Raw genomic sequence first — 27,335 nt, forward strand, 5'->3', positions numbered from 1 at the left:
ATTATCCATGAATATAGTAGTGGGAACTGAAGAACAGGGAGGGGAAATGCCTAGGCATGAAAAAAAGGGTTCAGAATGAATGAACTAACAAGATTTGATTGGCAAAGTTGTGACATGTGCTTACCTGCATTGTAACTAGTCTGTCATCCACCATCACCTCCTTTGTCAGAAAGTCTGCTCCTATTGTAGCTTTGTACTGATTACTGAATTTCTTGTTCACATACTGGTTCATGAGTGATGTCTTACCAACTCTGAAATTGGAGAAAAACCACAAGTATAGGTCAACTAGGAAGGGACTGAAAACTGATTCCGGTATTTGCAGCTCTGAAGAGACTTGCCTATCTTGAAAGAAAACAAAGAACTGTAATCACAACAGAGGGCAGTGCCAGCAAACTGCCCAGCATTATTCATTTGAGGTTGTATTTTCTCCTGGGATAAAAATAGAGGGTACAAATGTAGTCCAGATGTTGAAAAGCTGCTTGTAAGTTTTGGTACAAGCACCTCAGATGGTAGAGCCTAATATTATTTTTTCCTTCCAGAAAGATGTCAGCAAATACTCTCCTTGTAAAAGAAGCTACAGTAATAAGATCGTTCCAATATTCCAAAAATATCCCTTATGTCTTCGGTGTCTCTCCATTTAGAGGCTGCTATTCAGTCCAAGAAAGTAATGGCAGGAGGAAGCCATTGGCTGAGAGCAGACATATACACCAGTCAGCCACCTGCTGCTTCAAAGTCTAAAATCTGAACGAGAAAGCACCAGTATTCCACCAAATCAGAATCTACCTCAAAGTAAGCTCTTCCAGAGATGTTCCCCCTGCCCCAGTATGAGAACTCAGCAAAGAGACAATGGATTTCTTGGTGATGAGATTAGTTAGGGCAGGCTGAAGATGATGCAAAAGCCTTCTTCAAAGCCAACTGGCTCACCTTCCTTTCTCACTAAGGAACATTCTTATCTGTATATGCAGAGCACCTGGAAGTACAGTTACGGCTTAAGGAAGTGAGTGTTCTCCAATCCAGGCCACCTGCATCTGAATTTTCAGGGGAGAGGCCAGGAGATCTGGAATCAAGTAAAGGCCTGGTGATTCTTTCTGGGCAAGTTTGGGCCTAACACCGTATCTCTCAATCCTGACAGCACACTAGAGTCACTAAGAGTACGGGAGGGAGACAGACAGACAGACAGACAGATGTGTGTATTTAAGGTACTGCCAACTCGGCCCTACCCACTGGTCTGGAAAAACACCAACTTTTAAAAGGCTCCTCAGGCAATTGAAAAAGCCAGCCAGAGTAGAAAAATCACTGCCTTTTTAAAGGGCAGGGGACTTTGGGATACGGAGGCACACCCGTGTTTATTATTATTATTTTTAAAAAGGCCCAGCTTTCAGTTGGTCTAAGGTTTCACAGGTCACCTCAGAAAAGTCTCCTTTTCTGAGCTACTGCTAGGCCCCACAGCTGCTAGGCATGGCGTCAGTGGCAACAAATCTACTTAAACAGCACTCCTTAGTCTAACCAGCTTGGAAAAAAGGGACTCCATGAAACTGCTCTTGAGTTTAAATAGCCCCCCCTCCCCCCAAATCATGCCTAAGATCATGGAACGAAGGGTTATATAACAAGAGATCGTTCACATTTCTGCTGTGCCCAAAACAGCTGGAGACCTAGGGCCCTCATGCCACCACTACTAGAGAAGGAAGTGGCAGGTGTCAGCGTGGAGGGCACGGGCTTCAAAGGAGGCTTCATCCAAACCAATGTGTCAGTTCAAATGGTGAGAGCCACTTACCCAGAATCTCCCAGGATGATAACCTTCAGCAACACTTTCTTCCTAGAGGTCATCCTTCAAACTAAAAGGAGAAAGGAAAACACACTGTGAGTGTGACAGAATTACCAAGGCAAACCACCTCCCCTGGCACAAACCTCTCAAGAGCCGCAGGAGAACTGTGTCCTGAGCCTCCCTGTTGGCCATCCTGCCCCTCGAAATGGCCTAAAAGAATGGATTCTCCCTCCTGGATCAGTCTGGATCAATGCTCCCAACTTACTCAACAGCTCGGTCCTGTTTCATTCAAGTCTCTGTTCAAACAGCACCTCATCAGAGAGGTGATCACTTTATCTAAAGTAGCACCCCCTCTCCCTATCTGCTCTCTATCCCTTTACGTGGCCTTAGTTTTCTTCAGAGAACCTACCATTACTTCACATTTGCATCTATTACATCTGTCTTCTCCCTTTTCCAATAATCTCTGCAAAGACAGATGTATTCCCTGCTGCATCTCCAGTGCCACGTAGAGAATTATTATCAAATATTGGGTTAGCGTGAGAATAATACCTGACCTTGTAGCTCCTGGGATCACTGTTTTCTAGAACATCTTTTAGGCAGCCTTCCCTACCACTGACCATATAATATGTCAGATGCCTAATCTGTGTTCATCTCTATTCCAGAACTTGCCCCTGTTTACTTATCAAGACAGGGTTCCTGTCTTAATTATCCCTCGGTGTCCCAAACCTGACTCAGTGACTTCCAGGAGAGTAGGAGTCCTAAATTCTGGACCCCAATGGCAGCGACTTATCTAAGACTGCTGGAGGAACACTCCTCAGGCACGGCTGGAATCCCCAGCAGGAGGCCCATGTTCTCCTCCAGAATCAGGAATTCAAGACTGAATGTGAGTGCCTCAAGATTGACATCTACATCTTCTGAGAACCACTACCAAGCTCTGGCCCATTATCCTCACCAGACAGTGAAACAGCTAGGGCAGCAGACTACAAGTAACAAGGCCAGGGTCAACTCTACCTCCTGCCTCCAGTGGAACTGGGGGAAATAAGTGTTTACATATAAAAAAGTAAATAAGTGTGTTCAATAAAGCCTGTCATTCTTCTACAGTTTGGGAGAACAGGCAGTCAGGACTGGGTCCTAGAAAAGCTACTTTTTAGTTTCATTTTTAACCAATGAGCTTCTAGAAGGCTGAAGCCGATAGTACTGGCTACAGTGTGACTTAAGCATGCAAAAAGTGTTCCCAGACTACTTAGATTTTTACTCTGGCTTTGCTACTTATTAGCTGTGTGACCTCAGGCAAATTATCGAACCATTCTGTTGGAATGGGGATACAGGGATCATAGCCATCATGTCCTAAGGATACTATGAGGCCTGAGTGACTAAAATGCTCCGGACGGTCACTAGAATATAGTAAGTAGTTAACAAATGTTGGCTGCTACCGTTTTAATGAGTGTCAAATACAGAGATGTGTAACAGAACAGACTCCAGAAGGCACGGAGAGAACCAGGAAATCACAGAGCCTAGACAAGGTAATGAAGCCACGCTCCCCCATTTCCAGGTGCTTGGCTGTCAACTGCTCTTTCAACAGGTGGCACTGCAACAAAGACCACAAACTGAAAGGAAATTTTACAACTGACTAATGCCCCATAGGGCAGGGTTAGATAATGAATCCTATGCCCCTGAGGGTGGCGTTTTCCATGGCTTCTCAAAGAGTGCAGCAGTGGGAGCGAGACCAGAAGACAGTTTTGTAAACTGTAAACCAGGCCCCATGTAAACCAGGCCCCATGACACACCCAAGGGTCATGCTGTCTCTCACCGCCCAAAGCCTCACTCCCCTGGCAGGTCTACTGAAGACACCATCTCTGCCCACCAGTATCTGTCTATAAAACTCCCATTAGTGCCAATTAGGGGGCAGTACAAGACGAGCTGAGTTTGTGCAAAACCTGTTTCCTTTAGTCTTCCATCGTACCTAGTTCCCCGTGCCTCCCGCCCCCGCAGTGAGAGGTATACCCCAAATCACCTGTTACCTGTGGAGCCCCATCACCCCCTCCCTTCCTCCCCAGAGACTGCCTTGACCAAGGTTTAAGAGTATCAACCCGGGGGACAAAGCAGAAGAGACTCATAAATATGGAGAACAAACTGAGGGCTATGGGAGGGGTTATGGGGGGGGGGATGGGCTAAATGGGTAAGGGGCACTAAGGAATCTACTCCTGAAATCATTGTTGCACTACATGCTAACTAATTTCGATGTAAATTTAAAACCATAAAAAATAAAACAAGTTATAAAAAAAAAAAAATCAACCCAGGTCTGGTCTACATTTTGGGGTAGAGATCAGATTATGACAGTTGGACAAGTTTCAAATTTGAAGGGCAAATTAAGGAAAGGGATGAAAAAAGAGGAGAAACTTTACAAAGAAAGCCTTGAAGAATATTTAGGAAGGATTATGAGAATGTGAAAAGGGATTTCCATAACTTGGTTTAGGGAATTTCACTGATGTACCAAGAATTACTTAATGGCTTTTAAATATTATAAACAAAGGGCAACTGGGTGGCTTAGTCGGTTAAATGTCCGACTTTAGGCTTGGGTCATGGTCTCACGGTTCGTGAGTTCGAGCCCTGCGTCGGATCCTCAGTACCCTTCTCTATCTGCCTACCTCCCCACCCCGGCTCAAGCTCTCTGGCACTCTTGCACTCTCTCCAAAATGAATAAACATTAAAAAAATAATAAAGAGGGCTTAAAAGTAAATATTATAAATACTAATTTAACAAATGATGATTTTAAATTTATTTAAAAAAACACCAAGAAATGCGCTTCACCTTGCTGTTCCCACATGACAGATTTCATGTTTGTTTCCTTTGTGTTTCTGCTCACACAGGCTGCAGGCAAGCCCACCTGTGTAGCTACCTTGTTAGGCTGACTCTCTTGAGCAGCAGAGCCCTGAGGGTTTTCTTCAGTCACGGTGATCCCAGAAAACACCTGAACACACAGTACTAAAGTCTCCTAAGTGCCCACTAGAGCAGGTGCACATCCCCAGCACACAATCTGTATTTTGTTCCTCCTATATTATTCTTTATCCTTGTTGCTAGTACTTGCTTCTGTTATAGTCTTCACGTCTAATATTCCTTTGAGTGAATTAAGTGTTTAAATAGCCATTCCTGCCTTTTACATATTATACCAAAAATCTGGGGAAAGTAATGCTATAAAGAACATCTTTGAACTTCAGTTTGTGGGATCATTTCTTTGGGACACAGCAATCTTCTTAGACTCACAAGACTATCACAGGCCATACTTGGCACTTGTCTACTGAGGACTGGGACAGGAACACAGCTTGCTAGCTGTTCGTGCAACAATCCACATAGCAGCTCTCAGGTACAGGGAGAGAGTGTGGGTTCAACCTGACTTAAAACCTTCACTGCTGAGGGGAGCCAATCATCTCTTTGAATAGGTTCTTTGGCTCCATGTGAGGGACACATCCAGCACAAGAGCCACTGTGCTCTGTGAAGCCCAAGCATGGGGGCCCATCAGTATGACGCACAGCCTCTCCCTGTCCGGATGCAATTACCAACCAGGAGACATTTAACCATAAGCCACAGTGCCCAGCAACAGAAGCAACAATCTGCCTTTATCAGGTTCCCAGGAAACAAAATTAACCAAAGGTCAAATTCTCACACAGGAAAAAAGGTTTTCTTAAATTTAATTTATAGATAATGTTTAGGAATGGGGTTACTGAGTCAAAAGTATAAACATCTTCATGACTTTCACTAACTCACTTTCCTGAAGGATTTTCCACATTTATACACTGCAACTGTTGCAATGGTTAACAGCAGTAGGACTTAATTTTTTTTATTATTTTTTAATTAAATTTTTAAAGTTTAGTTACTTTGAGAGAGAAAGCAAATGGGGTAGGGTCAGAGAGAGAGGGAGGAGAGAGAGAATCCCAAGCAGGCTCTGCACTGTCAGCACAGAGCCCAATGCAGGGCTCAAACTCGTGAACTGTGAGATCATGACCTGAACTGAAATAAAAAGCTGGACACTTAACTGACTGAGCCACCGAGGTGCCCCAACAGCAGCACAGGACTTAAATAAGAAAATGACAATCTCGGGGCACCTGGGTGGCTCAGTCAGTTAAGTGTCTGACTCTCAGTTTTGGCTCAGGTCAGGATCTCAGGGTTTGAGGGTTCAAGCCCTGCATCCAGCTCTGCACTGACAGTACAGAGCTTGCTTGGGATTCTCTCTCTCTTGCTCTCTCAAAATTAAAAAAAAACAAAACTTAAAATGACAATCTTATTGAAACAAAGGGAATCTGAATAAATGAAGAGATATTCCCAACAGAAATCCTTAATACAGAGACAAAAATTCTCCCCTGCTGAAACAATACTAAGGGTTGTTTTGGAACTTGATAATCTAACTTTATTCATAAAAATAAGTGCACAGGAGTCCCTCCCATTCCTTTCCCCAAAAGAATATTGATAGAGGACTTGCCTTAACAGTCTTGGAAAGTATGTTATACAGTATTAAAAGTATGGGTCTGGAATAGGACTAAACAGAAAAAGAGCCCAGAAATGAACAACTCAGACAAATATAGCATTATAAAATTCAGTAGCAAAAGGATGAAAAAAATTCACTAAGTGAAGGCAGCCAGAAAAATTCTGATGAGAATTAAGATCCCTATACTTCATGTTCCAAAACAGATTCCCAAAGGAGTAAAAATTTAAATGTAAAAATGAAGTTGAAAGGAATACACACAATATTAGCAGGTTTTTCCTGGGTGACAGAATTACAAATAGCTTTGTTTTCTTTATTCTATATTATTGTGACCTGTGGAGGGGGGAAAATTTTTAAAAAAGATTTTAAATTTATTTTAATGTTTATTATTTTTGAGAGGGAAAGAGACAGAGTGCAAGTGGGGGAGGTTCAGAGAAAGAGAAGGAGACGTAGAAACTGAAGCAGGCTCCAGGCTCTGAGCTGTCAGCACAGAGCCCCACGCAGGGCTTGAACCCATGAGCTGTGAGATCATGATGTGAGCCAAAGTCGGACTCTTAACTGGCTGAGCCACCCAGGCACCCCTAAACATTTTATTTATTTATTTATTTGTTTGTTTGTTTGTTTATGTATTTATTTAGAGAATGCACACATGCAAGTGGAGGAGGGGGCAGAAAGAGAGGGAGAGAGGGAGTGAGGGAGAGAGGGAGGGAGGGAGGAAGAGGGAGAGAGGGAGAGGGGGAGAGAGAGAAGGAGACAGAATTCCAAGCAGCTCTGTGTTGACGTGGGGCTCAAACTCACAGACTGTGAGATCATAACCTGAGCCAGGATCAAGAGTCGATGCTCAACTGACTGAGCCACCCAGGCACCCCAATAGGCACTTTTTTTTCTGAGCAAACACTAACAGTATTCCATATGCTGAATCAATTCTTTCCCTCAAGGATAATTTTTCTTGTATAATAAATCAATAGCTAGAATTTTCCTCTATTAGCCTGAAGTTATCACTTTCTTCATCTCTGAAGCAGAGAAGCCAACTGCCCAACAACAAAGAAAGCCCAAGTAGAAAAGGTCAGGAAAATACTGTTCAAGGGGCTGGACTGGGCGCCTGGGTGGCTCTGGCATTAAGCATCTGACTTCGGCTCAGGCTACGATCTCACAGTTCGTGGGTTCAAGTCCCATACAGAGTGACCTTGTGCCCTGCTTTGGGTGAGCTCAAGCCCCACTTCAGGTGGGCCCCACTTCTCTCTCTGAGCCCCTCCTGGGATTCTCTCTCTCTCTGCCCCTTGCTCACTTGCTCCCTTTCGCTTTCTCAAAAAAAAAAAAAAAAAAAAAAAAAAAAAAGCCGATAGGGGGGTGGGGGTGTCTGGGCTGGGCAGGGTCAGCGAGGGCCTGTCAGGGTCAGTCAGAAAATGGTCAGGTGGAGGGCAGTGAAAACAAAGAACTGATATGAAAAAAACTGGACCAAAAGGAAAGGGGCAAAAGTTGGGGGTCAGCAGGCCACTGCAAAGTCTGGCCAGTGCAATTTTGCGTGGTGATCACAAACTCACAATGACTGCAGTCAAGTGGAGGTGAGGCTCTAAGGAAGTACAGTATTAAGAAGTTGAAAGCAGGGCACTTGGGTGGCTCAGTCGATTAAGCCTCCAACTTCGGGTCAGGTCATGATCTCACTGTCCTGTCCGTGAGTTTGAGCCCCACGTTGGGTTCTGTGCTGTCAGCTCAGAGCCTGGAGCCTGCTTCGGATTCTCTTCTCCCTCTCTCTCTGCCCCTCCCCTCCTCATGCTCTCTCTCTCTCTCTCTCTCTCTCTCTCAAAAATATCGAAAGATTTAAAAAAAAATAGTTGAAAGCAAAGCATCTGCAAAGCCATTAAGACAACAGTGTAAAATGCAGGGAATGGAAGTGGACGAGGTATTGTATCATGTCCAAGGACACACAGCAATTGAGTGACAGAGCTAGAATTATCAGGCATGTCAGTGCAGGCCCCAACAATCAACCATCATGTCACTCTGTGATACCAGCTCTCACAGCAAAGAGGATCTGTTTCACCAGGGTGGGGAATCAGTCCTCAGTTAGGCATTGTGAAAAGTTCCCTCTGGCAACTGAGGCACACACACAGGGTTTGGAAACCACTGACTTGAGGTCATAACTGCCGTTGTGATTTGCATGTGTGTCTGATGCAATGACAGCACTAAATATGTGAACAAATGCTAAAGGTGCAACAAGGATGGGACAGAGAAATCAGCTGATAGTTTTATTTGCTTGGTGCTACCAAGTTGCCTACCTGTAACACGTAGGTCCTAATCATACAGTTGACTTTTCTGCTACCCTGTCTCTCCCTGTCCCCCAAATAAAGTACTGAATTGCAGAAAATTCAGAAAGGTACACAAAAGAATGAAGCAAAGACAAAAAGGCATCCACAATTTCATCTAGAAACGATCACTATTAGCATCAGAGTATAGGTCTTTCTAGCGTTCCTTCAGGTGGTTGAGATTATGCTGTATGTAACTTTTCATCCTGGTTTTTTTGTATATTAAATATCCTCCCATGTTATTAACATTAAGGTTGCATGATTTATTTCAGCATACGGATAGTCCCGCTCATTCCCTTGTTATTAAGCATGCAGTTACTTTTAATTATGAGATGAACCTATGTGTATGATCTGTCAGCATAACCTGAGCAGACACACAAATGTGTTATCACTAAACAAAATAGTATGAAAAATTTAAAGGCCCTTGAAACATACTGACGAATTATTTTCCAGAACAGCTTTATTAACACCCACACCAGCAGTGAACTAGTATTTCCATTTCACCATACCCCAGCTATCATTAGCACAAATCATTGTTAGTCATATAGCTAGAAAAGAGGGTCAACTGGTTCCACCTGCATTTCTTTAGATTAGCAGAGGTCAAACATTTCAACCAGGTATCTCTCAGCTGTTTTTGATGGTCTCTGCCTGTTTTACCTACCATAATGTGATTTATTGCATACATGGTTTAAATATAGTACTGAAAGGGAAGCATCATGGGGACGCAGATTCCAGAAGTTGTAGGCTTCTGAGTGGATTCAAAAGTACCATTCTAAACTTTAACCAGCATGGAACAGCTCCATCCCATTTTCTTCCAAGACTCCGTGCTCTGTACCTGACCATTAAAGACCCAGCAGCATACCCTGTCCTCAAAACCAACAAATAGAAGGGTCAGAATGAAATAAGCAAGCAACATGTGCTGGTAAAATTTTGGAGAAGGTCACAGGGGAGACACCAGGAAGGCATTTGCAGTCATATACTATTATTGTGCTGGTTATCAACCTGAACAGTAATGTCTACTGTAGGTAGGCTCTTTTTAACTTTCCAAAGTCAAGAATCAGATTAGGGCCTAAACAGTTGAAGAGCACAGAATAAAAGACCCCTTCCTGAATGCACTCTGTAACCAGGCACTACATTATAGACTTCACTAAGGTCATGCAGTTAATACAGCAAGCCTATAAGGTCTTATTCTCATTTAACACATGAGGAAACAGAAGCTCGTAGGTGGTCACTGGATTTGTAAAAATATTCAGATGTGAGACTGGAGCCCACGACCAATTAGTGGATGAGTGTTCATCTCAGCCACTACACTGGGTTGCCCACCAAGATCAAAAAGGCATTTCATGCTTCCAAATAACTCAGAGGGTGAGATGGAGTGTATAGCCAAAACAAGACCAGCACGAGCCAGTAACATGTTGAGAAATTGGGCGCATGGTACTGCTCATGCTATTTTTGTACATATTTGAGATTTTCCATAAAAAATTGTAAATACAATTCATACTTTTAACAAATTAGGAATATCTGGAGGAAAAAATCAAGAATGTGTAAATTTATTTTCATTAATAAAAATACTGTGGCAAGTTTTTATGGCAAATGTGTCCCAGATTCAGGCTTGATAAATCATCATCTGTGATGATCAGCTTTTGGTCTGAGGGCAAGCCGACTGTTAGTTTTGTCACCATAGAAATCTTAGGTTGGAAACACGGCACATACCTTCTAAAAAGGAAGCCTATATCGTTCAGAGCCTGGAGCCTGCTTGGGATTCTGTGTCTCCCTCTCTCTCTGCCCCTCCCCCGCACGCGCGTGCACGCTCTCTCTCTCTCTCTCTCTCAAAAAAAGGAAGACTATATAAAAAATTATGTTATGACTTTGATAAGAAGTAACTTAAAAAAATTTGTTTTAATGTTTATTTTTGAGAGAGCATGAGTGGGGGAGGGGCAGAGAGAGGAAGACACAGTATCCATTCTTTTTTTTTTTCAACGTTTATTTATTTTTGGGACAGAGAGAGACAGAGCATGAACGGGGGAGGGGCAGAGAGAGAGGGAGACACAGAATCGGAAACAGGCTCCAGGCTCTGAGCCATCGGCCCAGAGCCTGACGCGGGGCTCGAACTCACGGACCGCGAGATCGTGACCTGGCTGAAGTCGGACGCTTAACCGACTGCGCCACCCAAGCGCCCCTGAGGAAGACACAGTATCCAAAGCAGGCTCTGGGCTCTGAGCTGTCAGCACAGAGCCAGATGCGGGGCCGGAACCCACCAAGCACGAGATCATGACCTGAGCTGAAGTCAGAAGCTCAAATGACTGAGCCACCCAGGCACCCAGTAGCTTTTTATTTTGAGTAGGCTCCACACCCAACATGACCCTGAGATCAAGAGTCACATGTTCTACCAACCAAGCCAGCCAGGTGCCCCCAAAGTAACTTGTTTTAAGATCAGTTTGAGAAAGAAAGGGAGAAGGATAATAGGAGTCTGGATTCCTACAACAGAGCAGCTTAAGAGCGAAAGTGAACGGGTGCCTGGGTGGCTCAGTCAGTTAAGAGTTTGACTCCAGTGCAGGTCATAATCTCACAGTTTGTGGGTTTGAGCTCCTCATTGGGCTCTGCCCTAACTGTGCAGAGCCTGTCTGGGATTCTCTCTCTCTGCCCCTACCCCTCTTGTGTGCTCTCTCTCAAAAATACATAAATAAGCTTTAAAAAAAAAAAAGTGAAAAGTTAGAAAAAGAGCAGATTTTTAAAAAATAATCTCTATCCCCAACATGGGGTTCAAACTATGATCCCGAGATCAAGAGCTGCAAGCTCTACCGACTGAGGCAGCCAGGCCCCCAAAGAATAGAATTTTCAACAGATAATATCACCTAGCCAATTCCAATTGCTGAAAGACACTGCATAAGGGTTCTACAGTAGCGAGACAGCCATGCAATGTCATAAAGGTAAATAAAAACAATTCTCACCAGCACTCCAAGCCAGAAGGTGGAAGAAAGAAGTTATGCTGGTTTGCAGAAGGTAGGTTTGTTAGATGGGCATAGGAAATACAGTGAAGGAAGTGAAGGAAGACTAGCTACACAGAGGCCTAAGATCAAACATTACCAAGTGCTTCTCCTGAAAACTCATTGTGTGCTTGTCTCTAGACTAAGCATCTTATCTGGGTAAACATGAAGAGTAAGATAACTGAGTGTTCCTTACAGGACAGTTTAAGGGTGTTCAGTGTCCTTTGGGGAGGAGAGTTGAAGTGTGGCTACTCTAACAATCCAAGGATTAGCAAATCAGAGAAATCCTCTACTAAAAGAAAGAGGAAAAAGGAGAGGGACATAACAGATTGCCTGAGTTAAACATAAAAATGGTTTCAAAATTCTAGGCCCAGAGGAAAGGCAAGAGAAATAACATCACCAAATGAGGTTGTGAGACCTACTGAATTAAAATTGAAGCCACAATTTCAAACAGTAGCAAAAATGTCCCTCCAATAAGCAAACAAGAAAGATGGAAACTGGAGTTGTTTGGAAACCCCACAATCAGATGGTACAAGAACCGGGTGCAGGTACAGGAAAGCGAAGGAGAGAAAAAAGTAGGTCACAGTCATACACTTCCAGGAGGGGATGTAAGGCATGAGAGAGGAAAAGGCCCATTCTGGGCAAGGGGCAGGACTGGCAGGGTGCCAGTCTGGCAAGGAGGAGGGAAGGGGATGAGTGGAGGGCTTTGATAAAAGCCCTTTCTGTGGAATCATGAAGTCACTTTGGGGGAGCTGAGGATAGTGCTGGTGTTCCAGAAACTGAGACAACAGGATAAGGCTGGAAAGCAGAATTTAGCAACCAGGTCAGAAGAATCACTATCTCTGGATGCACAACAGGCATTTAGGCAAGCAAGCCACTCTTAGGTTTAACTAACCTTTGTCTTGTTTTTATTGAATAAAGTCACTTGCCTGGCCTAGAGCACCTTCCCTGCCATTCAACTGGCCAATCTCTTAATGCCCTTCTTTCAACACAACTGTATTTCACAATAACTGTAAAACCTTAAATCTAGGTTCTCTGTGCCCAGGGCACCAGAGTTTGTAGGTAGTTTTTCCCTTTTGGGTCAAATGCTGCCTTCAGCAAGAAGCCTCCTTTAGCCTTCCCAAGGCCCAAGACAGACTCAAGTCTTCCTTCTGCCAGTTTCCATTATACCCACCCAATAAATGAAGAGATATTATGGGTAGGACTAAGCTATGACCAACCTAGAGTGGAATCTGCCCCAAGAGGGAGCCTACGCCTGGGACATAAATGTCTGGGCAGTGGGCAGAGGCTGTGGAATTTCTTGCCCTGCTGAAGTAGTTTGTATCCTGGAAAGTTCAAGAGCCACTGCTTTAACAGAGTCAAGGATCTGATGAGAAACGTGTATTTTGAAATTCATATATCAACTACTTTCATGTTACAGCTTACAGGGATTTCCAAGTCTAGGAAAAATATGAGCTCAGTTGAGTTTTATCATATTCCCCTTTCCTCCTATGAGAGGGCCTGGAGTAACCCTGCAGTCAAATCTTTTTTTTTTTTTTTTTTTTTAAGTAAACTCTACCCCCAACGTGGGGCTCGCGTTCACCACCCCAAGACTGCTCTCCCAACTGAGCCAGACAGGTGCTCCTGTGTGTGTGTATATATATATATATAAAAAAATATATATATATATATATATATTTATATATTTATATATTTATATATATGTGTGTGTGTATGTGTATATATATATATATTTTTTTTTTTTTTAAGATACGCTGTATTCAGTTGTATCTCAAATTTCACTGCTGAGGGAATACTTGTTTGTGTTAGGATTTTAGGACTTCAGTCTAGATGCCTGTGCTAAAATGGGAATGTCAGCATTCACTGGGCACACAAGGGCAGTACAAAGAATAATAGATGGCTGGCCTTGCCTTCTAGAGGTTTGCTGTCTGGTAGGCAAGAAGACATCATCATTACACGGGGCATATACACACAGTACTTTAAGAGTGCTGTATGGCAAGGGAGAGAACTGTTTTCAGCAGGAATACTGGAACATTTCAAAAGCAAGACTGAACAGCTGTACCCACAATGCCTAAGGAGTGTTCAACGTGTCAAAACTAATTGGTCAGGATGTTTTACTTGTTTTCCATTCCTTACTAGCCTCAGAGAAGTTCCCAGGAAGCTCAGTGGGAGATGTTAAAAGGCTGAAATGAGAAGATCAAGACTGTGAGGGGTCAGGTCTGAGGAGCAGCTAGACATCAGAGGGATCAAAAAGAACTGTCTGGGGCCAAGACAGCTGGGATGCGCACAGGGCCCAAGGGGACGAATCCACCATGGCTGGAGCTGGCACACAAAAGCTAAAGCCTCTCTCGCCATGGGCACTCTAGACGACCAAACCTTACACTATTTCTCTAGAACAGGCATCATTTCCATCCCAACAGGCCTCGTGTCTCAAGTGCACTTGGCGCTCCTTCCCCAGGGTCCCACCCCCATCATGTACCCAGGAGCCTGCTCATCTGAGAAGGGGCAATGTCGAGGCGGTCTTGACAGCCTGTCTTCCGGGACACCACTCTGCAAGCCCCAGGGCATCTGGGTCCCATGTCCCTTTTTATCATATGGAATCGTGACTTACCTGAGTGTCTGTCTGTCACCTAACTGGGGGCGGAGGAAGAGGAAAGCTCTCCTTGAAGGCAGTCTCTCCTCCATCCCTGGATCCCCAACTCCAACAGTGTGCATGGCCCACGAGGGCTTGGCAAACAATGACTGCTTGGACAGTGCACATGTCCTATGCAGTAGTTACTACATGCCCCACACAGTAGTTACTAACCACAGGTGACTACTTAAATGAAATTAAGTGAAGTCAAATAAGTTCCTCAGCCACACTAGCCACACTCTAAGTGCTTAATAGCCAGCTGTGGCTAGCACCTACCATACTGGACAGTGCAGATATAGAGCATTTCCATTATCACAGGAAGTTTTATAGTACAGTGCTGGTCTAAACAATTCTGGAGCATTTCACCAGGATTAATACAAGTCCTCAAACATCTCAAATCTCAATTTATGGCCATTCCTTGTTTCATTATCGATAACCTTCCACCTTTCATTCTTGACAACACAATAAAAATACTGGTTCTTCAATAGCAAACTTTCTGTCTGAATTTTTCATAAGATTACTACAGCAGGATAATGCCGCATCACATCTGATACATGCAACATGGATTCATGAATCTCAGAATAATGACGTTGAGTGAAAAGGCAGACACCTCTCTCCCAAAAGTACCTCCACAGAATGCACATCTACGTAAAGCACACACACAATTCCATTGAAATGAAATACCAGAAAATGCAAACTAGAAAGCAAGCCAGTGGTTGTCTGGGGATGGGTAAAGGAAGGGGAAGTAGGCAGGAGGGAGGATTTACAAAGGAGCCTTAGGAGACTTTTCGGGGTAATACATTCATTCATTGTCTTGATTGTGGCGATAGTTTCACAGATGTCAAACTGTGTTGTGTCAAACTCAACGTGTATAGCGTAAACAGGTATGGCATTTTCTATACGGCAATTATACCTCAATTAAGGTGTTCTAAAAGAAGAGACGGTAACAGGGGCATCTGTTGGTTAAGCATCCGACTCTTGACTTTGATTCTGGTCATGATCTCAAGGTTCATAAGTCTGTGCATTGACAGGGTGGAGCCTGCTTGGGATTCTCTCTCTCACTCTCCCTCGTTCATAAACTTAAGAAAAGAGAGAGAAAGTAATCAGAGGCTGTCTGCAGATATTTGAGGGGATGACATGGAAGAAGTGGTGACCTTGCGATGCTTCAGTTCCCACCTCATTGAGGACATCAAATCCAGATTCCAGTGTAGGTTATCTGCTGCACACACACTTGTCATGTGTTCTGTCAGCATCTAAAGTCACATTACATACAGAAATCCACCCACCCAAATCTGTCCTTCTCAAGAGGAACATTCTCTCCTGTGCTCAGACTCAACACTATTTCCTATGTTCCTTTAAGCATTACATCTGATCTAGTCCCACCCATAACTAATCCTCCCCAAACCTCTCCTTTCCATTGGAACAACCTCACTTTGAATCCTTGCTACTTCCTGCACTTTATTTCCTTAGCCCCAGAGTCCCCCTGCTCTATTTAGTCTGCTTTGCTACATAATGTTATACATAATGTACATACACAATGTTAGCTACCAAAGGCAGAGCTCCTTGGACTAACTCTTACAGCCTTCCCAGGATAGGCCCCCGCTCCCTTTTGGTCTATTTGCTTACCACATCCAAATTCCCCTTCCACTGTAACCTGCCTCTCCACACTCTCCCAGCCCCGGATCCTACAAGGAGTATCCCTCTTGTACTATGAGCCAAACCCATCAACTCCTGATTAGCCTAGAGGTAAACAACTGATGGAAGCTGTCGATCCACATGGTAGGTGCTGAACCACTCACATTCTCAATGGAATCTCAATGCCAGCATGCAGCTTGGTTAAGCAGTGCCACATACTAGGCACAAAGGATGCAGAACACGCAAGTCAGACCCAGGTGTCAGTAGAGAGAACAGAAGAACACAGTTCATATCCACTAGGATGACTATAATCAAAAGGACAGACAGTAACAAGTGCTGATGAGCATGTGGAGAAACCGGAAGTCCCACACAGTCCGGGCTGGTGGGAAGGTAAAACTGTGCAGCTGCTCTGCAAAAGGCTGGCAGTCCCCCAGAAAGTTAAACATAGGGGCGCCGGCGGGGGGCCTCAGTCGGTTAAGCATCTGACTTTGGCTCAGGTCACGATCTCATGGTGTGAGGGTTCGAGCCCCTCATCGGGCTCTCTGTTGGCACAGAGCCCACTTCAGATCCTCTGTACCCCTCTCTCACGGCCCCTCTGTGCATGCTCTCTCTCAAAAATAAAAAAAGAAACTTAAAAAAAAGAAAGTTAAACAGAGTCACCTTATGACCCAGCAATTCCAGTCCTAGATATGAACCTAAGAGAAATGAAATGAAACATGTCCACACAAAAACTTGCACACAAATATTCATAGCATCGTTATTCACGATAGCCAAAAAAGAGGAAACCACCCAAATGGTACCAACTGATGTAAAGAGCACAAACTCCCAGTAAGAAAAATAATTTGGGCCCTTAGAAAAACTAAAAAAGTCAACAAGGGAGGAGAGATGAGCAACCTCAAGATGTTCCACAGAGATGACAACCTTCCCACTCATGCTAAGCTGGGCTGAAAAAGACTTCCCTGAGATTCTCCCCAGTATCCTTGTGGTAATTCCTCCCAGCCAGTCCACGTGAGTGATGAGCAGGACAGAGACAGCCTTGACTGCATACGCTATTCCCATGCCTTGAAAGAAACAGCTCTTAGCCACAACTTTCTCATTTTGCCAAATTCAATCCCTTTCCAGTGCCCGAGATGTTTCTACTTCTGACTCTGCCAGTTGACACTGCTCTTAACTGGAAAGGCCTTCTTGCTCCTTCTCACCATCCTTGGGTAACACAAATAACGCCTCCAAAACTGAACAAATTTCTGTCTTCAGTTGGCCTCTCTACTCACACATGCAGAAAATTATCACTAACATTGATGTGCTCTACTGATAGACACGCTTGGAGCCTGGATCCTGCTTCAGATTCTGTGTCTCTGGCTCTCTCTGCCCCTCCCCTGCTCGTGCTCCGTGTCTCTCTCTCTCTCTCTCTCTCTCTCTCTCAAAAATAAACATTAAAAAAATCCTTCTTTTTAAATTTTTTTTAATCTTTATTTATTTTTTTGAGAGACAGAGCACAAGTGGGGGAGGGGCAGAGAGGGAGAAGGAGACAGAATCTGAAGCAGGCTCCAGGCTCTGAGCTGTCAGCACAGAGCTCCATGCGGGTCTCGAACCCACAAACCGTGAGATCATGACCTGAGCTGAAGTTGGACGCTTAATCAACTGAGCCACCCAGGCGTCCCCAAAAAATCTTTTTTAAGTAAAGAAAACAATTAAGTTTCGAAATGACGAACAGTAACTACCAGTTGCTCAATAAAAAGCAGGCTACACCAAAAAACACTGGTAACCACCGTTAAACACTGGTAAACACTGTCACGGGCAACAGGAGGTAGGTCATTCATCACGGCAGCAAGACTGGACTAAATGAACCATGTGATTCCTTTCTGGCTTCGTGATTTTATAATCAGCTACCAAGAGCATCATAAAGTGTAAATTCTGATGAACAAAATTATTTCAAGAAACGATTATTTCATATAATTCCTCATTCTGAAGATATGTAATTAGAGGAAAGCAATGTACCCTGCCTTTTTAATAGGAATTGTACCAGCTGACAAGTAGGAAAAAATTTTGAACAGATGAATGCCAGAAGGAATGATTGAAATAGAAAAAAAAAAAAATTCTGCAACCCTGAATGAAAAGGAAAGATTCAGGTCAAGATCATCGATGATGCTAATACCATAGATGAAAGGTGGGTGGGGAATTAAAGATCCACAAGGCACTGAAACAGCATTTCACAGATCACTTCCTAATCACAGAGGCTGGGAAGGAAGAGCAGTACAGAACTGTGACTACCCTAATACAGCGATTAAACTTATTCCCACCAACAGTGGGATAATCAGACATTATGAAATGTTCTTGTCAAAAACACATAACCTAAATTTACCCAAGCTTTTAGTTGTAATTTCCAGGACACAAGAAATACCAGGGCTAGAGGACACATTGACTATCAAAGGATGCAACCTGCCAAACCCAGAATGTGGAACATTCTGTTAAGACAATTGGCTTGATCTTTTCAAAGTTAATGACACAAAAGCAGGGAAGGGAAGGGATCACAGTCTAGATGAAAAGACTTGAGCATTTAGGGGTGAAATGTCATGATAATATCTACTTTATTTTGTAGTAGGTCAACCAAAAGAACAGATAGAGCAAACAGACTTGACCCTGCAATAACACAGGTCTCAACTGTGTGGGTCCACTTATATGTGTACTTTTTACAGGACAGTACTGTAACTATATTTTCTCTTACTATTTTCTTAACATTTTTTCTCTAGCTTACTTTATTGTAAGAATACTGTATATAATACATGTAACATACAAGTGTTTATGGGTGTGGCTTCTGGTCAACAGTAGTCTATTAATAGTTAAGTTTCTGGGGAGTCAGAAGTTATACTTGAATTTGACTACATGGGGACGTGGTACCCTTAACCCCTGCACTGCTCAAGGATCAACTGCTGAATTTAGGTAGGAGTGTGTGTGTTCGTATATTTTATGATTCTATTTACTTGAATTTTTTCATAACAGAACACTTATTAGATGTTTATTTATTTATTTAGAGAGCATGTGAGCGAGCAGGGGAGGGGCAGAGAGAGAGGGAAAGAGAGAATCCCAAGCAGGCTTCTCACTGTCAGAGCAGAGGCCAATGCAGGGCTCGAACCCACAAACCGTGAGATCACGACCTGAGCTGAAACCAAGAGTCCGACGCTTAAGTGACTGAGCCACCCAGGTGCCCCCAGAATAGAACATGTGAAAAAGAGATGGCTACTCCACATTAGAGGAAGAGTGGCTTCCTGAAGCAGTACTGTTAGAGCATGACCTCTGACCAGATCACATTCTGATACTTAACCCCCAGGATTCCCCAACTTCATCGTGGGCTGTTAGACCTGCCAAGGAACTTCAACATGCAGAAGTGCCTCAAATAAAACCTTCCAAAGTACTGCAGGTGTGCTTAGACAGTTGAGCACTTAGTTCAGATTTAAGTAATCCTTTGCATCTAGTCATACAATTCCCTCCCATTTTTTTTGTTTGTTTGTTTTAGAGGGTTGTGTCTGTGATAAGACTTCAGAAAGTTAGTAAGTGTGGGAGGGGTGTGTAATAAAGAATAATAAATAACATGGTCTGCTTAGTTTACTGTGTTGAGACAGAAGAGCTTGAAAGGGCACAAATTCTAGTAAACATTCTTCTTTTTTTTCCCCCCTATAGGGAATGAGAGTACAAGCAAAAGCAGACGAGGGGCAGAGAGAGAGGGAGAAAGAAGCTCAAGCAGGCTCCATGCCCAGCACAGAGCCTGACCAAGTGGTGAGATGCTCGATCTCACATCATGACCTGGGCCAAAATCAAGAGTGAGGTGCTTAACCAACTGAGCTACCTAGGTACCCCGGTAAACATTCCTTCTGATTCCTGAGGGACGGTGGGCAGAAATCCTTAAAGTTTCCATTGTTTTCCCTTCCCTTATTCCCTTAGCCTTTTTCATCTTTAACCTCCACACAACAAAAGCTACCTGCGGCCTAGAACAAACTGACCCATCATTTTTAGTTCAATATTGCCAAGACTATCCTCACCCCAACAGGTCTTCAAATTTACTAGCATAAAGTTATAGAAAGCATTCTTACTTTATTTTATTATGATTTACTGTGGCAAAATGTGCAGAACATAAAATTTACCATTTTAACCTTACTAGCTTTATAAACAAATTTTCGCATCTACAATTCAATTTCCTTCCTCACATGTAAGAGAGAGACTTCCTGCCCACCTCTAACTGGTTGTAGGGTTGTAGGGAGGATTCCACGTGTGAATAGGTAAAGCAGCCTTGTAAACAATAAAACACTTTACATGCATACAACTTCTCTGAAGTCAATATGGGACTGACAGTAGAGAATATGATTCTTGCCTTGTCTCTCCTACAAACAGGATGAGATTTTAAAAGATTTCAGTTAACACTATTCCCATATGTTTTTGAATCCATTAACCTAGAGACTGAGTGTTTTCCTATAGCTCTCACTCACCCCAAAGCTACCCATCCTTTCATTTCTACATCTCACTTCTGTTATGGTTGCTGGATGAACTTCTTCACTTTTACCCAAAGGCTTAACTATCAAAAAAGCCTGTTGGTTAAGTGACTAAACTTTCTGCCAGAATAGGGCTGGCTGTTCAAAAACCAGACACTAGTTCCCTGAATTCTAAGAACTATCTGAGAAACAGAAGTATGTAAAGGATCATATAAGGATACTCTGGGACCTATCTCTAGGAAAGAGTGACTCTATTAATGCCAGGTTCATTAGTCAGGGTTCTCCAGAAACACAGAACCACCAGAACCACCAGAACCACCAGATGGAGAAAAAGAACTTACTGGCTCTGCTGGCACCATAAAAAGTCCAAATTTTGCCAATTACCTTCAAGTGAGATTTCAAATATAATGTTAAGGGGCACCTGGGTAGCTCAGTCAGTTAAGCATCTGACTCTTGATTTGGGCTCAGGTCATGGTGTCACAGTTCGTGAGTTCAAGCCCTGCATCAGGTTCTGCACTGATGGCGTTTGGGATTCTGTCTCCCTCTCTCTCTTCCTCTCCCCTGCTTGCTCTCTCTCAAAATAAACTTAAAATATATATATATGTTGTTAAAAATAAACTTCAAATATAATACACTTCATATACATATGAGATTTATATATACAACAATGTATACGATCATATAAATATATACGTGAGTATATAAACACATACATAAAATTTCTACATATGCCATTTATTACAAGGAAGTAGCTCACATGATTAAGGAGGCCAAGGAGTCCCAAGATCTGCAGTGTGAGGGTTTGACAACCAGGAGAGCCAACAGTTAAGATCCAGGCAGGGTCTGAAGGCAGGAGAAAACCTTCAGAGAGAGTGAATTCTCTCTTGCTCAGCCTTTTGTTCTAGGCAAGACTGTACCGATTGGATGAGGGCAAGGTGCTTTGCTCAGTCTATAGATTCAAATGTTCATCTCATCCAGAAAGATCCTCACAGATAGAGCCAGAGTAACGCTTTACCCAAATAAGCGGGCATCCGGGCCCCAGTCAGACTGACACAAAATAAGCCACCAGGCCAAGGGGTAGGCACAGAAAGCTAACAGAGTCAGGTGAAATGAGGAACCGTGATGCTCAAGCACAGGCCCAGCTCTTTGGGCTGAGAAGGAAATGCTAACGAACAGCAATGTCACAAGTTTCACAACACTGCTTCTATTTCAAGGGTTACATTACCGAAGAGTAGGTTTAACAGGACTAACACCGGACTCACACAATTTTGGCAAAATGAAGATCCACCCGCCAAACAGGATCGCCAACAGACAGCTTGCTTTGGACAACATTTAGAGGGGTCACTGCTGAATACTAACTCAAGGTGAAGGACACAGCTACCCTGATAAAAAAGGAAAAGGGATGAACATTTCACATTCCATAATTATGTGCTTTTCTACCACACCACACTGCATGGGTGAGCACACCACGAGGTGGTAAATCAGTTTATGTAACTTTATTCTTCCTTGGTTGGGATAGTTGCTTTAGAACAGAGCTTCTCCGTTTCCCCATTGCTGCTTACTAGCCTCAATGTAACTATGAAATCATATTTCAAGGGCAGAGATCTGTCCGTTAAGATGCAGTTTGGCTTTATTTGAGAGGAAGAGTGTGTATGAAGAGAAGCTACTGATCTTAATTTCCTCATTTGTAAGAACATCGCACTGTGGTGCAACATCACCACCGTCTATTTCCAGAACTTTTCATCACAGCAAACAGAAACTCCATACAGATTAAGCAAGAACTCCCCAGGTGCCGCTCCCCTAGCCCTTAGCAATGTCCACTTTCTGTCCATGAATCTTCCTTTTCTAAAGAGCTCACGTGAGTGGGATCATACGATATTCATCCTTTTGTGTTTGGTTGACCTCACTTGGCACGTTTTCAAGGTTCATCCACGCTGCAGCGTGAACGCTTCATTCCTTCAGGCGGTGAATAACACACCACTGCGTGTAAATACCAAATTTAGTTTATATCCAGATAAAATATCTGCTGATGATGTGGGTTATTCCTACTTTTGGACTGTTGTGAGCAATTCTCCAGCGAACGACTGTGTGAATATCTGTCTGAGATCCTGTTTTCACATCCACCTGAGAGTGGCTTTGCCAGGACATACAGTGAGTCTGGGTTCTGACTCTAGCTTTCCACAGGGCCAGCACTATTTCACCTTCTCAGCAGCAACAGCAAGATGTCCAATTTCTCCACATCCTCACCTCATGTATTCTTCATGTTGCGTTGTGTTTTAAATAATAGCCATCACTGAGGTGCCTGGGTGGCTCGGCTGGTTTTGGCTCAGATCATGATCTCACAGTGTGTGGGATTGAGCCCCGCATCAGGCTCTGTGCCGACAGCACGGAGCCTGCCTCGGATTCTCTCTCCCCCCATCTCTCTCTGCCCCTCCCCAACTCACACTCTCTCTCAAAATAAATTAACGTAAAAAAAATAATGAATAGGGGCGCCTAGGTGGCTCAGTTGGTTGGGCGTCTGACTTCAGCTCAGGTCATGATCTCACGGTTCGTGGGTTCGAGCCCCACATCAGGCTCTGTGCTGACAGCTCAGAGCCTGGAGCCTGCTTCAGATTCTGTCTCCCTCTCTCTCTGACCCTCCCCCGTTCACGCTCTGTCTCTGTCTCAAAAATAAATAAACATTAAAAAAAAATTAAAAAAAAAATGAATAGCCATCACAGTCACTGTGAAGTGGTATCTCACTGTTGGCTTAATTTATATTTCCCTAGTGACTGGTGATGTGCATTTTGCGTATCTTTGAAGAAATGTTTATGCAGGTCCTGTGCCCCTTTTGAATTGTGTTGTTTGTTGCTGAGTTGTAGGGAGTTGTGTGTGTGTGTGTGTGTGTGTGTGTGTGTGTGTAAGCTCCATGCCCAACACGGGGCCTGAATTCATGACTGTGAGATCAAAAGTCGCAGCTCTTACAGACTGAGCCAGCAAGATGTAGGAGTTCTTCAAATATTCTGAATATTAATGTCTCATCAGATGTATGATTTACAGGTATTTTCTCTCATTCTGAGGGTTGTCTTTTTACTCTCTTGATAGTGTCCTTTGAAGCACAGAAGATTTTTTGATCAAGTCCAATTTACTTGTTTTTCCTGTTGTTGCCTGTGCTTTTGGTGTCACATTTACAAAATCACTATCAAATCCATGCACAAAACTTTCCCTTATGTTTTCTTCTAAGAATTTTATAGTTTTAATCTTTAGATTTAAGTCTTTGATTAGCTTAAAACATTTTTTAATGTTTATTCATTTTTTGAGAGAGCACAGCGCACGTACATGAGTAGGAGAGGGGCAGAGAGAGGGGGAGACACAGAATCCGAAGCAGGCTCCAGGCTCTGAGCTGTCAGCACAGAACCCAACACGGGGCTCGAACTCACAAACCATGAGATCATGCCCTGAGCTGAAGTCGGACACCTAACTGACTGAACCACCCAGGCACCCCAGTCTTTGATTAGTTTTAATTTTTGTTCATAGTCATAGCTAAGGGTCACTTTGGCAGGTATGTGTTTTCCAGTACCATTACCGTTTGGTGAAGACACTGTCCTTTTACCACTAGGTGGATTTAGCACTCTTGTGGAAGTTCAACTGACCATGTATGTGAAGGTCAGTTTCTGGGCTCTATATTCTACACATGTATCCAGATGCCAATATCACAATGTTTTGATTACTGTGACTTTGTAGTAAGTTTTGAACTCACAAAGTGGGACACCTCCTACTTCGTTTTGAGCTTTCAAGATTGTTTTGACTATTCAGGGTCCCATGATTCTCTATATAAATTTTAGAATGCATTTTTCTATTTCTGCAAAAAGTCACTGAGATTTTAATAAAGACTGCACTGAATCTGTAGATGGTTTTGAGTAATACTGTCATCCTAATAAATTGACTTTTCTAATCCAAAAACATGAGCTATCTTTCTATTTATATCTTCTTTCAATTTTTTCAGCAGTTTTATAGTTTTCAGGCCTTTCACATACCAAGTTAATTTTTAAAAATTTTTTATTTTAAATTCCAGTAAACATACAGTTTTATACTAGTTTCAGGTGTACAATATAGTGATTCAACACTTCCACACATCACCCAATGTTCATCACTACAAGTGCATTCCTTAATCCCCATCACCCATTTCATCCATCCCCCCGCTCTCCTCCCCTCTGGTAGCCATCAGTTTCTTCTCTATAGTTAAGAGTCCGCTTCTTAGTTTGTCTCTCCTTTGCTCAATTATTTCTTAGATGCCACATGTGAGTGAAATCATATGGTACTTGTCTTTCCTAACAAGCTGATTTTATTCTTTTTGATGCTATTTTACGTGGAACTATTTTCTTGGTTTCCTTTTTGGACAGTTTGTTGTTAGTATATAGAAATGCAGCTGGTTTTTTTGTGTGTGCATTTGCTATCCTGTAACTTTGCTAGATTAGTTTATTAGCTCTAATGGGTTTTTATTTATTTTTAGTATGAAATCTTCAGATATTCTACATGTATAAGAGCCTATCATCTACAACAGAGATAATTTTACTCTTTCCTTTCCCATTCCTATGCCTTTTTTTCCTTCTTCTTGCCAGTTTGGTCAGGCTAGAACTTCCAGGACTATTATGAATAGAAGTGGCAGCAGTGGGCATCCTTGCCTTGCTCCTGATCTAAGAGGAAATGCTATCAGCCTTTCACCATTATCATGGTCACTGAGTGCTTTTCATATATGGCTTTTATTATGTTGGAAGTAATTGCCTTTTATTCCTAGTGTTCTGAGTCATGAAAAGTTGAATTTTGTCAAAGCTTTTTTTTTTTTTTTTTTTTACATCAAATGAGATGATGTTTTGTTTTTGTTGCTGCTGTTCCTTTTACTCCGTTAATGTGGTGTATAAGTACCGTATATGGTATACACTGATCACTTTTTCAATGTGAAATCATCCTAGCATCCCAGGAACAAATCCCACTTGTTCATGGCAAATAATCCTTTTAATATGCTGGGAAATTTTATTTGCTGGTATCCGTTCAGGAGTTTTTCAATCACTGTAGTTTTCCTTTTTCTGTAGTGTTTGCCTGGCTTCGGTATCAGAGCAATGCTGCCCTCACTGAAGGAGTTAGTAAGTGTTCCCCCTCTGATTTCTGGGAAGAATCTGAGGATCAGTATTAGTTCTTTAAATGCATTCACCAGAGAAGACATCAGGTCCAGGGCTTCTCTTTGTTGGGAGGTTCTGGACAACTGATTTCATTTCCTTACTTGACAACAAGTGTAATTTTTTATGGAGTCAGTTTTGGTAGTTTACATTCCTAGAAATTATTAATTTCATCCAGATATTGAATCTGTTGGTGTATAGGTGTTCATACAACTCTCTTATAATCCATTTTTTTCTGTAGAATTGGTAGTAACATCCCCACAAAGTTCATTTCTGACTTTAAGTAACATGAACTTTTTTCCCCCTTAGTCAATCTAGCTAAAAGTTTGTCTGCTCTAATCTTTACAATTTCCTTTCCTTCTACTGGCTTTGGCTTTGGTTGGTTCTTTTTTTTCCAGTTCCTTAGGAAATAAAGTTAGGCTGTTGATTGGAGAGGTTTCTTCTTTTTCACAGCCATAAATTTCCCCCTTAGCTCTGCTTTGCTGTGTCCCAAAGTTCTGGTGTACTGACTTTTCATTTAATTAACCTGAGTATTTAAAAATTTCCCTTGTGATTTCATCTTTGGCCCATTAGTTAAGAGTGTGTTGTTTAATATCCATAAATCTGTGAATTTTCCAGTTTTCCTCCTGTGACTGATTTCCTTTTTTTTTTTTTTTAAAGTAGGCTTTGCACCCAGCATGGAACCCAATGTGGGGCATGAACTCACAACTCTGAGATCAAGACCCGAATTGAGATCAAAAGTCAGATGCTTAACTGACTGAACTACCCAGGTGCCATATCCCGTGACTGATTTCTAACTTTATCTCAATATTGTGGTCAGAAAAGACATTTTATATGATATCTACCTTGCAAAATCTACTGAGACTTAAACTGTGGTCTAACAGCAGGTGTGTCTTGGAGAAGGTCCCATAGGCACTTGAGAAGAACTTGTGCTGTTGTTGGGTGGGGTCCCGTCTCTTAGATCTGGTTGGGTTATTGTTATTCAAGTTCTCTATTTCCTCACTTACTTTCTCTCCGGTTCTACCCACTCTCCAATATCATTGTAAAATTGTCTATTTCTCCCTTCAGTCCTGTCAGTTTTGGATTCATATAATTTGATGGCCTGTCATCAGGCATGTAAATGTTTATCATTATTTTATCTTCTTCCTGTACTGAACATTTTATTAACATATGTCCTTCTTTGTCTCTTATAACTTTTTTCATTTAAAATCTATCTTGGGGCGCCTGGGTGGCTCAGTCGGTTAAGCGGCCGACTTCGGCTCAGGTCATGATCTCACGGTCCGTGAGTTTGAGCCCCGCGTCAGGCTCTGTGCTGACAGCTCAGAGCCTGGAGCCTGTTTCCACTTCTGTGTCTCCCTCTCTCTGACCCTCCCCCACTCATGCTCTGTCTCTGTCTCAAAAATAAATAAACGTTAAAAAAATTAAAATAAAATAAAATAAAATAAAATAAAATAAAATAAAATAAAATAAAATAAAATAAAATAAAATAAAATCTATCTTGATTCATACCAGTACAGTCATTTCAGCTCTCTTTCAGTTACATAGATTTGCATGGATTATCTTTTTCCATTCTTCCACATTCAAATTTTTTGTGTCTTTGGATCTAAATTGAGTCTCTTGTACACAGCAAATAGTTGGATCACGTTTTTTTCTATTCAATCTGCCCATCTGCTTTACACGGAGAGTTTAATGCATTTTCATTTAAAGTAATTACTGGGGCGGCTGGGTGGCTCAGTCAGTTGAGCGACTGACTTCAGCTCAGGTCATGATCTCATGGTGAGTTTGAGCCCTGCTTTGGACTCTGTGCTGACAGCTCAGAGCCTGGAACCTGCTTCAGATTCTGTGTCTCCCTCTCTCTCTGCCCCTGCCCTGCTCACACTCTGTGTCTCTCCC

The 27,335-nt window shown here is 42.6% G+C and overlaps 1 protein-coding gene across 1 annotated transcript in view; it reads right to left on the reverse strand.

Annotated features, from left to right (window-relative positions):
- RAB7A (RAB7A, member RAS oncogene family) overlaps nt 1–27,335 on the reverse strand; it is a 70,651-nt gene that overhangs the window by 18,834 nt on the left and 24,482 nt on the right. Inside the window, exons 2-3 of the mRNA XM_047097105.1 lie at nt 1,775–1,835; nt 125–251 (exon numbers count right to left, since the gene is read on the reverse strand). Of these exons, the coding sequence (XP_046953061.1) occupies nt 125–251; nt 1,775–1,827 (180 nt within the window). The 5' untranslated portion in view covers nt 1,828–1,835. The remainder of the gene's footprint in view (nt 1–124; nt 252–1,774; nt 1,836–27,335) is intronic.

This window comes from Lynx rufus, unplaced genomic scaffold, assembly GCF_022079265.1.
Source record: "Lynx rufus isolate CCGP_SWC_20201006 ecotype Redwood Valley unplaced genomic scaffold, mLynRuf1.p SCAF_4, whole genome shotgun sequence".
NCBI classification, from domain to species: Eukaryota; Metazoa; Chordata; class Mammalia; order Carnivora; family Felidae; genus Lynx; species Lynx rufus.